The sequence below is a fragment of the Tachysurus fulvidraco genome, chromosome 21 (assembly GCF_022655615.1).
Source record: "Tachysurus fulvidraco isolate hzauxx_2018 chromosome 21, HZAU_PFXX_2.0, whole genome shotgun sequence".
Lineage (NCBI taxonomy): Eukaryota > Metazoa > Chordata > Actinopteri > Siluriformes > Bagridae > Tachysurus > Tachysurus fulvidraco.
This window is the reverse complement of record NC_062538.1, coordinates 7050979-7063469: the sequence shown is the minus strand read 5'-3', so window position 1 is coordinate 7063469 and position 12491 is coordinate 7050979. Positions and strand designations below refer to the sequence as shown.

At 35.5% G+C, this 12491-nt stretch overlaps 2 protein-coding genes across 3 annotated transcripts; one reads left to right on the top strand and one right to left on the bottom strand.

Annotated features, from left to right (window-relative positions):
• Positions 1-656: 656 nt before the first annotated feature.
• Positions 657-4030, bottom strand: tmem179bb (transmembrane protein 179Bb). The gene is made up of 5 exons (XM_047805821.1): positions 3878-4030; positions 2960-3147; positions 2129-2278; positions 1492-1570; positions 657-1336 (listed from the first exon to the last, which is right to left on the bottom strand). Exons 1-5 carry the CDS (start codon positions 3974-3976, stop codon positions 1193-1195), a joined length of 660 nt encoding a protein of 219 aa, XP_047661777.1. The 5' UTR covers positions 3977-4030; the 3' UTR covers positions 657-1192.
• A 1021-nt stretch (positions 4031-5051) lies between these two features.
• On the top strand, positions 5052-8920 carry sumf2 (sulfatase modifying factor 2). 2 transcript variants are annotated; one of them, XM_047805300.1, is made up of 9 exons: positions 5052-5309; positions 6113-6260; positions 6610-6724; positions 6831-6875; positions 7038-7188; positions 7291-7346; positions 8204-8288; positions 8383-8524; positions 8662-8920. In XM_047805300.1, the coding sequence occupies exons 1-9, from the start codon at positions 5261-5263 to the stop codon at positions 8777-8779; spliced, it is 909 nt and encodes a 302-aa protein (XP_047661256.1). In that variant the 5' UTR covers positions 5052-5260; the 3' UTR covers positions 8780-8920. The 2 variants fall into 2 exon arrangements, with proteins under 2 accessions (XP_047661256.1, XP_027013681.1); XM_027157880.2 differs by having other exon boundaries at positions 5054-5309; positions 8674-8920.
• The last annotated feature ends 3571 nt before the right edge of the window (positions 8921-12491 follow it).

The window sequence follows — 12491 nt, the reverse complement described above, 5'->3', positions numbered from 1 at the left end:
ATGGAGTGGAATGTGGAAAGGCTGCTACCATTAGGAGCATGGTTACAAGAGCAGTATCGAATGTCCAATGCAAATAGCTGCTTTGATTGCTGGGGCTGCTCAGCTGAGGGAGGAGAGTCAGAGACAACTTGTACACCAGCAGAACTCCCTCTGCAAAACCCTAGAGGTGCTGATGGACACTAATGTAGCCTTTGCAGACAAAGAGAGGGAAGCACACACAAGCTCAGTAAGCAGCTGCAAGTGGCAGAACTTGTTTCCGGTGAAGCCATGATCAAGACTGATACCATAAAACAGCAGCATTTCACAGAACAACGTTCTAATTAAGATTTTTTTTATTTTTAAGTGTGAACTGTTGTAGGATTATGTTAATGTCTGTTAGCATAAGTGAGTAAACATTAACTGTGTGTTTAGAGTATTGTATGCATAATAGTAAAAGATTAAGGTTGTAACTAATTTTATACATGTTTCAAAACAATTAGAAACAATTTGCCTTACTTGGGCCACAATTTCAGGGTTCTGTTTACATTTTTCAGGCCCAGAAATTAGTTTCATCCCAGCTGGAACAAGGATGTGATCCCAAAGCTACTCACACTGCCTCCCTTCTATAAAACAGAACTCACAAGGCTTTCAACATAGAAGGTGCAAAGTGATGGGAAAATGGGGAAATTCTTGTTAATGATTTTAACTGCGATTACAAATCAACTTGCAGGCAGGTGCGGGCTCTGAAAATTACAAACTGCAACGTATAACTGGTTGTGAATGTTACACTCCTTACTTAGTCTTCAATTATTTCAATAGTTTCTGGCAAGAAATCTAAATGCTTAGCAAAACCAAAAAAGATGTTTGGAGGTTAAATCATTTCACTGTCACAATGTACCTCAGAAACCCTTAGTGGTGTAAACTAGTTTGGTTAATATAGTATTTAGATAAGTATATCCTTACAATCTTTAAAGATAAAAATTGTGACAACAATTACATTTGCTTGGACATATCTAGGATAATGCTCATTTTCACTAGTTCATATGAGATTTTTAACAAAATATTTGACAAATTCATCAAATACAAATACAAATACAAATAGGGTTATCAGTTATTTCACAATTATCAGTTCTCACAATTTCTCTTGGACATGTCCTCTAGTCAGTCATCAATGTTCTATGCCACATGTTGAAGTGTTAGTGTGTGGTGAGGTTCACAGAACTTGAGCCCGGCGGTGGAGGAAAGGCTCGGTTTCATCACAGCTCCATTGGCCCTCTTCATTAAGGGCCTGCCGTCTCTGCACCACCACAACTGCCACAACTAACAGCCAGAAGAAGAAACTCACCCACACGGATTTCTGAAGAACGAAGTCAACCAGTTTTCAGATTATAAATCAGCCCTGAATTTCTTATCATAGCTGACATACTTGTGTGTGTGTGTGTGTGTGTGTGTGTGTGTGTGTGTGTGTGTGTGTGTGTGTGTGTGTGTGTGTGTGTGTGTGTGTAGTAATACCTCAGCACTGTACAGTTGTACGTAAAATTCACTTCCTATATAGGGATTCGACCATGTCATATTCTGTGCGTCCTTACAACTGAAAGCAACACGTCAAAAATAACAAAAATATTTTGATTTCTTTTTTAATATATAGATTAATTCAATATATAAATTCATACACATTCATTATATCATATTAGCCAAAATAGGAGCCATGTATGCATGAGATACAGTTTTTGTGCTCAGTATCATATTATTAAAATTATTCTGCCAAAATAGTGTTACTGAATCTGAAAAAAACCAATTTGATTTCAAACAAGTGTGGGAAATGTTTAATTTAAATCTTTGTTTATTTGTTCATTAATAAAAATAGAGTAAGAACTTTAGCTCTGTCCCTCATCTTAGCTTTCTTAACCTTTCAGAACTTTTTAAAATATTTCACATTCTAAAGTTTAAACCTATATTCATTTAAATGTTTAAATTAATCACATTGTTAATTAATTATGCGGCCATGGTAGAGGCAAAGATTCAATCAAGCCTATTTTGTGTCAGGAGTCCATGTTAGTCAGGCGTATTAGTATATATAACTGATTCATAAATCAACAAAAGACTCCATCAGTGTATTCAGTTCAAAACATGAGTAACATTTACTCACCTGCTGAAGGAGGAGTTGTTGTGAAGGACAGAGAGACACAGGTTGTCTCTACCAATCTTCAAAATACACCCTGACATCAAGAGAAAAAGTAGGAGGAGTCCACACATCCACAGAGACACACTGAGCCACACACTTCTCCTGACAGACACAAACACAGAGCAGAAGAGGAATAACTTTATTTTACACCACAGAGATCTGCTGACTTCTCTAATCAGATTTTCTCAGACTTATAGTCTATAACAGCAGCTGTTACACAGAGGAAAAATGAGTGCAATTTTAAAGTGTAAGAAGTTTTCTGAGAGATGGTTCATTCAGATTTTTTTTTTGAAGGGAAGGAGTCTGAAAGTGTCAGCAGATGACGTTCGAAAATTATAGTTTCTCTGTAACATCAAAACTGTCTGAGGGAGAAACTGTTTATAACAGAACATACAGTAAGTGAAGACAGGAACCTTTTAATGTGCATTATGCAGCAATAAACATAATTATAAAATGAATCAAATTAAAAGTATAATGTGCCATTATTAAATTCATTAAAAATATATCTGTTGGCAAATCCCTATAGTATAACAGGAATGTTATTGAAAACTTATATTGGACTTCAGCATTGTGTTAGGATTCATCACATGTCCTTACTGCTGATTATTTTACCATAACAGAATAAGCCATAGTGTTTTATTCCTTACTTGTTTTTCACCAGACTCACAAATAAATATAATGTTTTAATGTTTTATCGATCTGTGAATAGTCAATGAATCCAGCATGCAAGCAGTTGAAAACTAAACTTGGGGAAATTTCCCATTAGCTATTTTGCATTGATGTGAGTTCACCTTTTAATCGTTGACAACGCTTGCATAGATCCAGTAGAGGATTAGGGAAAAACAATAAATGGCCACACACATGGAGATGGATGACACAAAATAGCAGACTGAGGGAGAACTGGAGCTTTCAATTGTCAAAGATTGGTCAGATATGTTGAAGCAGATACTCCCATAGAGGATGCACTGTCCTGCAAAGTGACCCTGAAATAAAATACATGATTTTAAAGTGAAGTATTTTGTATTAAGCAAAATAATATGCATGCAAATTCAAATAGATATGAAAGGTATGTAATGAAATGTTTTAAAAGTAAATTAATATCTCTCTGTCTCTGTCTTTCTCCCTCTCTCTCTCTCTCTCTCTCTCTCTCTCTCTCTCTCTCTCTCTCTCTCTCTCTCTCTCTCACACACACACACACAAACACACACACACACACACACACACACACACACACACACACACACACACACACACACACACACACACACACACACACACACACACACACACACACACAGACATCATTGAGATTTCATCATCTGACTCTCATAAAGCCTAAAGTGGGACCATAGGTTGTTAGTCACATGACCAAAAATTTCATTAAATCACAAATAGTACTACATTCAGACTATGAAGAACTATCACCATTATTATACTACATCATGAAAATATATTGGAAATACATTTACTGTCTATCAGCAAATATGCCAATAAATGTGCATTTATATTTTCTTTACACAGGTTATTAACACCAATATACTGTATAGACTATATCTCCACACCTATAAATGATAAAGTATCAAAATAAAACCATGAATACAAATGGGATAATACAATATCACAATATTTTATGCAGAAAACCCTGTAAACTTTTTCTCCCATTAGGATAGTTGTACTTCTGAAAAGTTAATTTGTATTTGGAGGTCGTTGTACCTGTGTGATGGTGACCGAGGCAACTGTTATCACTCCACACATGAACGATCCAGCATATAGGACAAGTTCCAGTGCTAGCAACCATGGCACCCCCATCATCCATAGATGCTCTGTCCTTCAGATAGAAAACTCTCTGAATCCAAGCACACATTCCTCTAGGAGGACTGTGTAGAGTGACGTGGAGAATGGGTATCTTTAATGCCAGCCCTGTCCCCTGCAACAATGTCACTCTTTCCCATTTGCTGACAGTTAATGACACTCACTAACATGGCTATTACAGAAAGAATGTGCTGAGTATCCTTCAGTGAGATAATCTGCACACATCTCGTCCATTCCAGTAACAAATATGCAGTGATCGTTCAGCTTTCACCACTTTTGTTAATCTCATGAAACATCACGTGGTAAGAAGCCAAATTATAAGTCAGTTATGATACTGTCTGAAAAAAGTATATTTACAGGGACTTTTTTATATCCAAAATGCCATGCCATGCCATGCTGCTGTTTTTAAGTAGAAAAATAGTCACATGAATTAATTTATATCCTACTCTCATGCATGTGTTATACAAGCACATTTAAATATAAGTCTACTATTAATCTTGAACTCTTGTATAATATTAATCTTTGTATAATAACAAACTTTTTGTATTATATTTCTTATGTTCTGTAAAGCTGCTTTGAGACAATGTCCATTGTTTAAACGTGCTATACAAATAAAATTGAATTGAATTGAAAATTTTTATTGCAACCATTTTAATGTAGCATTTCATGGCTTGCAGAAGAAGCCACTAGCATGGAACTAAAAGAGACTTAATTGGGATATAAGTGAACATTTTGGCCTTAACATAAGGTTATTATCAAATATTTTGGAGAAGCTGAATCAGGCCAGGATTTTCTGCAGCAAGGCATGTTTGATCATTGAATCGAACATTTATATATGTCATGTTTTGTTTTATGAATCTCAGACTTCTAGGTTTTAAAAGACATTATTAGTCCTGGTGGGTGAGAGACATTTTTTTTTACAGCCAACAGAGTTATTATTATTATTATTATTATTATTATTATTATTATTATTATTATTATTATTATTATTATTATTATTATTATTATTACTTCACTGCTTGCTGTTTCTCCAGACCATCAGGGGGCGATAATCCTCACCTACAAACTGGAAGAAACTGAATGTGCACTGAATCAGAAAAACCGTGGACTGGAGCTTAAGTGTGTGTGGATTCTCACACTGTAATGACGTTCTAAATATTTCATATGAAAACAAAATGCATGTAGTTTGTTAGTCTTAAGTTCTTTTTAGTCTTAAGTGCTGTTTGAAGAAATTGTTCTGATGTGTTTGTGAGTCTGTGCACAGCTCTGAGATTTGTAAACATCATGTTTACATTCATACTATTATGGAGTTACATTGTGTTGTGTGTAACAGGTAAGATGTCAAAGTGCCCCAGATCTTTGGTATTTTATTTATATTACATTTATATTATACCAGGATGGTGTTTTACTTGTTTGTATAGTAATACAGTGAAGTATGAGATGCTGAGATAAATAAATAAATAAATAAATAGAGAAAACTCAAATTGGTCACAGTCTTCTTCCTTTTTGAGTGTGAACTAGATATTTTCTAATAGTGTGTATGATCTATGTGTATGAACTACTTCTAACATCAGTTATATTCTATCTATAGAATTTACTCCATGGGTTATTATTCTTATTGTCATGTAAAAAAAATTGTTCATGTATATACAGCTTCTAAAAGTCGCAGTGGCTTGAATAAGTATTCACCCTCCTAACAACCTGGAATTAAACTGGACTTCTACACACCGTAATACCAAACTATGCTCTATGTTTGTCTGAAACCCAGCACTGTTCATCACCCTGAAAACATCCTCACGGTGAAGCATGGTGGTGTTAGCATCATGCTGAGAGTTACCTCTGACTTCTTGGTTGCTTCTTTGATTAATACCTTATTTACCCTGACACTAACTTTGGTGAAGATTATTTTCTAGGCATAGATGCTGCTGTTACATATTCTCACATAAGTCTTTTATTATTTACTGTTCAATCAATATCTTTAACTCAAATCCGGGGGCAGGATCCGAGTGCATATGCAGAACTCTTAACTTTTTATAGAATATTTGTCGATTTCATTTCTAGGCCTCTAGAAATACTATTTTTTTTATTTGCATTTAAATATACTTCCTATTTTTGTTGTATTCTCTTTGGCTCCAGCTGATGAGAGTATGGTGATGGTTCCTGGTGGGAACCTGAAAATAGGAACAAACGCTGCTGATGGCCGCGATGGAGAATCCCCTGAAAGAGCTGTGAAAGTCGAGAGCTTCAAGATGGACAAATATCCTGTAACTAACTCTGATTTTAGGTAAGTGTTCATTTACATTTCTGGCCTTTAGCAGACGCCTTATTATATCCAGAGTGACGAGGGATTCAGACTCATAACCTTCTGATCAGTAGTCCAACACCTCAACCACTGAGCTAGCACATCCCTTTCCAAAGTCAGTAAGGAATAATGTAAGGAAGGGATTGTAAGGGATTGTTGACTATATTGCTGAAACATTGATATAAAGATGGACTGTTACTTTTGATGGAGTCTGAGAATCCTATGTTTTACACACATTTATTATACTTAGCATTAGGCTTATTTATTTGTTTGTTTGTTTGTTTGTTTATGAATGAATGAATGAATGATCCATTACTTTTTTTCTCTCCAGGGAATTTGTTAAATTGCAAAAATATCAAACAGAGGCTCAAAAATTTGGATGGAGTTTTGTGTTCCAGGATTTTGTCTCTGAGGAGCTGAAAAGCAAAATCACTCAGAGGATTGAGGTATGAGCATGCAGTGACTCTTGTGTTGATACCTCTCTTTTGTTATGTGCAGGTATTTCAGTTTTGTGGTGTTTTATCTGCATTTTTTTTTATCATCCCCTTTCAGTCTGCACCCTGGTGGCTGCCAGTTGAGAAAGCATTTTGGAGACAGGTAACTACCTCATTTTGCGTGTATGTAATTCATTAAGTGCTTATTTTTATAGTTTAGAGATGATTCTAAATGTATTTAAGGCATAATTAATGGCCTTTAGTATCGAGCCTTTGAGTATATAAGGTTTACTGACATGGTTTTTTTTTTTTTGATCGCTTGTAGCCAAATGGACCAAATTCTACCATCAAACAGCGTCTAGACTCTCCGGTGGTGCAAGTGAGCTGGAATGATGCTCAGGCTTACTGTAAGTGGAAGAAGAAGAGGCTGCCCACCGAAGAGGAGTGGGAAATAGCTGCACGTGGAGGGCTAGATGGTAAACCACATATCAATCAGCATTTCCAAAGAGTTCTCTTCACCTTGGGGGCTTGTTGTTAATGTTTTACATTGATTCTGGTGCTTCCAACGTGTGTTGCAGGAAGAACGTACCCCTGGGGCAACAAGTTTCTCCAGAATCGCACCAATTTGTGGCAGGTCAGTGTGGGTGTATTTTTTTGTAAAAAGTGTAAAAAGAAAAGCATGCATTAGAGCTGTTAAGATTTCATCACATTTCAATTTCAATCAAAGTTTTCCTCATCTTTAAATAATTAAACACTGGGATGTTGGTTTGCTGTTTTATTTATCGACTGCTGCACTACATCACAGATGCTGTTTGGCTGAATATAGATTTTGAGCATGCACTTAATGTACATGACTCAATTTTTTTTTATATTTTAATATTTAGACAAAATTAAAAAAGGGTCTTATAAGGTGGCCAGGACCTGATGTTACGTACATTCAGAATGATAAGTAATGAATAAGACCTGACAGGTAACTAATCAGGGACGAGGTAGTGTGGCACCAAGCGGACACAATCTTTACATATTATAATGACATGTACATTTAATATGTTTCTAGTTGTATTTAACATTATGGAACATTTACAGGCAGTTTATGACTTATATTATAGTGACTATAAACAATTATTCCTTCTGAGGTCTTTTTTTTATCTCCCTCTTGAAGTTAATAATACAAAAAAATGAAGATAATTTTTTATTAGCCACAAACTGCAAAGGTTTCTGTGCTGAAGACTTCTTTTTATCGGAAAAATAAACCCGTTCCTTAGAGAAAACCTGATTGTGTGTGTGTGTATTCACGTGAGAGAGAATTCAATAAAATCCAATGCAATAAAAACTATACTGTATTTAGATGAATGAATTAACACAAAACCTGCATCTGACACTTGCAAACACTGCTGTTCAAGAACTTTATGATAGTGATCAGAATTCTATTCATTACTGTGCAGCCTTTCACTTGGCTTGATGTGTAAAATAACACTGTGTTTACTGTAGGGGTCTTTCCCAGAAGGAGACACAGCTGAAGATGGTTATCATGGTGTAGCTCCAGTAACTGCATTTCCTCCACAAAATAATTATGGTACCTGAGCATACATCACAATACAGAGAGAATCATTTATGTAAATGCTGGACGTGACATGACATAACATGTTATGATGTGTGTGTGATCGCAGGATTGTATGATATGTTGGGGAATGTATGGGAGTGGACGTCTACACCTTTTACGTCTCCTCAGGTCATGTACGTCCTGCGTGGGGCGTCATGGATCGACACGGTCGATGGCTCAGCCAATCACAAGGCGCGGGTCACAACCCGGTCTGTATTAACTTCCTCTTAGTAGCCGTTCTTCAAACATACTGTTTATTGCATCTTATCTACTTCCTCTGCACTTTTATACACACACTTCATCATCGTGGTTTATGAAGAATCTTTTCTTTTTTACTCTGCCTCGGCTTTATCTGTAGAATGGGAAACACACCAGATTCAGCGTCAGACAACTTGGGCTTTCGTTGTGCGTCGGACTTCAAGACTAAAAAACAAAGCAAGAGCAAAGGAAAAACAGAGTTGTGAGGACCTAATGGATAAATCAATGATTTTGTCAGCAGTCAGACGCTTTAATAATGCATCTCTCCTGTGGAGACCAGAACCAGACATTGCTTATGAAAAATCATTCCATTTAACACTGTGAAAATAAAAAACAGCATTTTAACAGTTTAAGTTTCATTATTTTTATTACTATAATAATAATAATAATAATAATAATAATAATAATAATAATAGTTTTTAATGATTATAGACTCTACTGATATGCTTACCAGCATCAATTATTATTTTTTTTGCTCTCTGTTTTAAGTTGCAGTCACTAATTACATTTATTCCGACAATTTGGGAACATGACTTTATTACCAGGGAGCCACAATTCTTATTATCTTTTATTATTGACTCGCCAGGATTCTGCATTTCACTCTAAATGCTATTAAATGAGTCACAAAGTTCAAGTTTTTATTTATTTATTTATATGTTTTTTTTGTTTTTTTAAAGCAAAAAATTAGAAAATGCACAAACTATAATTAATCAGCATCTATACTACTGGCATGAGGATGACATTTTAATGCTTTACTTATCATTTTAATTTAAACGGATTCATACATCAATGCAAAAACTATTGTTTCATTGTAAAGTGCAGTTGTACAAATTTAGAGCTGAGGCAGGCAGCAATGTAATGTTGTTAGTTTGTGAATGAAGATTTTTTTTAAATTGTGCATCTAGGTTGTTTTGAATCAACAGCCGTCCTTCGATGTTCAGCCCTTCACATCTGCAACCCATTTCAATTATTATAAAATCAGAAGAATAATCAGTTTTTTACATTTTCCAAGCTCAAAAAGAGCAATCACAGTAAGTTATTTCTAATTAATTAAGAAAGGCAAAAGTTATGAATGTGGACATGCTTAAAATGTGGTATACTGTGGTATATACTGTATGTGGTATCCTGTGTAGCCCTATTGTATATTTTATCTTTTAAATAAACAAATTGAAGGTAATATGTAAGGCAGCGCCCCCTAGTGACTCAGAGATAAACTTCAACTTATTCACAGCCTTGGAAATTTCACAGCCTATAATAATGAAACTATGAAGCGTTCTGGTCCTAAATTTTAAAATTATTTACTTGTTGCTTCCTTTGGAATTCTTAGCATTTTGGATAATAAAAAAAAATATGCATGCCAGGTCAAACAAGCTAGCTAATAATCGTAAGAACTCTATAATAAATGTAATAACTTTAACATAGTGAGTGGTGATTTCACACAAAATTAAAATAATCAATGTTTTACTGTGAGACCTACTGCTTTAGAGGCATTATGCAATTTTCATCTAGTGTAATACTTCGTTTGATTATTCATTTAGAAGTTTTCTGTTTGCAGGCATGTCATCTTGTTCTACAGATTCCTCAAGGACGTATCGCTCTCTTCAGCAGCAACAGAGAGCAGGGTAAATTTTGGAGTGCTCTCAAATACAGCTGCTCTATTTTGAGTCTGTCCTTTCTTCACCTATTGACCGTAGATCTTAAATGCACAGACATCAACCATCTTCTGCAGTGGTTTGATGGCACACAGGTCACTGATGATTTCTTCATTGTTCACAGGTTTGGCCTGATAGATAGTTGGAGAAGATGCTCACGGGAGAAAATTAGGTCAGACAGATAACCTGGGAAATTGTGCACTTATTTAAAATACGTTTACTAGATTATCGGAAAAAAATTCGGTTTAAAAAAAGTCAAGAGTTTAATTGTTTTGCAAAACAACCCAGTAAACTCTGCTTTTACTCTGAATTTTCAGTATGGGCTGAAATGATGTACTTTTGTGACCTCATACTGCTTGAAGAAAGGGTGGTTCAGGGTCTCTGTGGCTGTGTTGCAGCTTTGTAGGTCCACCACCATTGACCTGGAAATCTACAATAACACTACAAGGGTTCAAGAAACCATTAGGACAGGGATCACAGTCTGGATGTGGTCAAGCAAAAATTTGAAGCCTTATACAGTACATATATACCATTTAACTCTTAACTCATTTATTAAATACCTGTGTTTTTGGTTAACTAAAGCAGAAATTAAAGCTAAATCTCCAGAGTTTTACGGTTCTTTAACAGGTTCCTTTTATGTATTTCTAGTGCACTGCAGGAATTGTGATAATTGTGTAAAATAACCAAAATGACAATTGTGCAATAAACCTGTAGCATGGAACTTGTGCAACAAACCTTGAGTAATTTGCAGCTCTGTATGAAAATAGTCTAATGAAAATATGCACTTCCAAATTCAAGGCTATGTTACTGTACTTTAAAAATGGCTGGACGGGTCAAGTCAAAAGAGACACCTTGCCCCTTGTGGAGGAGTTTACTGTAAGTGCCTTGGGATCTTATTCGCAAGTGATGGGGAAAAAGGAAGCTTAGTTTTCAGACTTTCTATTTCAAAGTTAACCTTATCATTATCTAAAGTCACAAGTACAGGTGGCAGAAATGAAAGTCCTGATATATTAGCTTGATATCCTGCTATACATTACCTTTATCACTACTGATTTAGAATTTTTCAGATCTGTCACTGATGTACTGAGGCATACCAGGTCATTCACGCTGTTTGAGCAGCAGTCTGCTCACTCTGGAAAGCAGCCAGAATGGTTCACTGCATCAGTGTCAGCTTCCTGTGCCAGAATGGGGGTGTGTACATGAACAACCCAGAAAAGGCAGAGATAAAACACTGTATAGAATCTATAACAAAAAAAAACCCAATCCTAATTAATAAACACTAAATGTTTTAAAGCCGATCATTATTATTACACATAATTGATACCATGCAAGTGGAAGTTTTGAATCTTTTGGAGTTAGTTTTGGAGGGATGTCCAGTGCTAGTGAGATCTCTGAATGTTAGAAAATAAAGGGAAGCTGTTCTAAGAAATAGTAGATCTAGATCTGTTTGTGCTATTTGTGGCTAAGGACAAATAAAAAATGGCTCTGGGTGTTTAACACTGATTAGGAGGAAATAAGATCGATCTTCTATGCATGTTTGGTTAGGAAATTGAAGATTTGTGCTTTAGCTTGTGTCAATCCAAATCAGGTCAACCCTGAGATGACAAGGATCAAGGAAAAATCTATTTAAACAACACAAGGGAGAAACCTTTAGAGAAAACAAACTCAAATCCTCTTCTGTGACACCAGATAGTGGGATTGTAAAACACTACATAAACATGTAGAAGGTAGAAGATTAAAGGTACAGACAGCCGTAGCCAAATGTTTTGTGAATGACACAAATGTTGATTTTTTTTTTAAAGACTTATATGTCATATGTTACTATGGTATACTGAAGTATAAGTACACGCGTTTCATAAGTGTAAAAGGATTTTATTGACAATTACATTAAGTTTATGCAAAGAATCATTTTTTTCAAGACCTCTGCAATTCACCTTGGCATCAACTTCTGGGCCACATCCTGACAGATGGCAGCACATTCTTACATAATCAATACTTGGAGTTTGTCAGAATTTGTGGGTTTTTGTTAGTCCAGTTTCCTCTTGAGGGCTGTCCACAAATTCTCTAAGGGATTAAGATCTGTGATACATATAAACTGTGTGTTCACTTCAGTTATTTAATTCCACATAATTTACATAGTCTTGTGGTCTTCACAGCTTTATGCATTTTAAGTTTCAAAAGTCAAAATATTATTGTAAATTTAGCAAGCTGTGAAGTCTACATATGGTGGAACCTGCCGAAGTTTGTTTAGCAGTTGTTGCTAAAT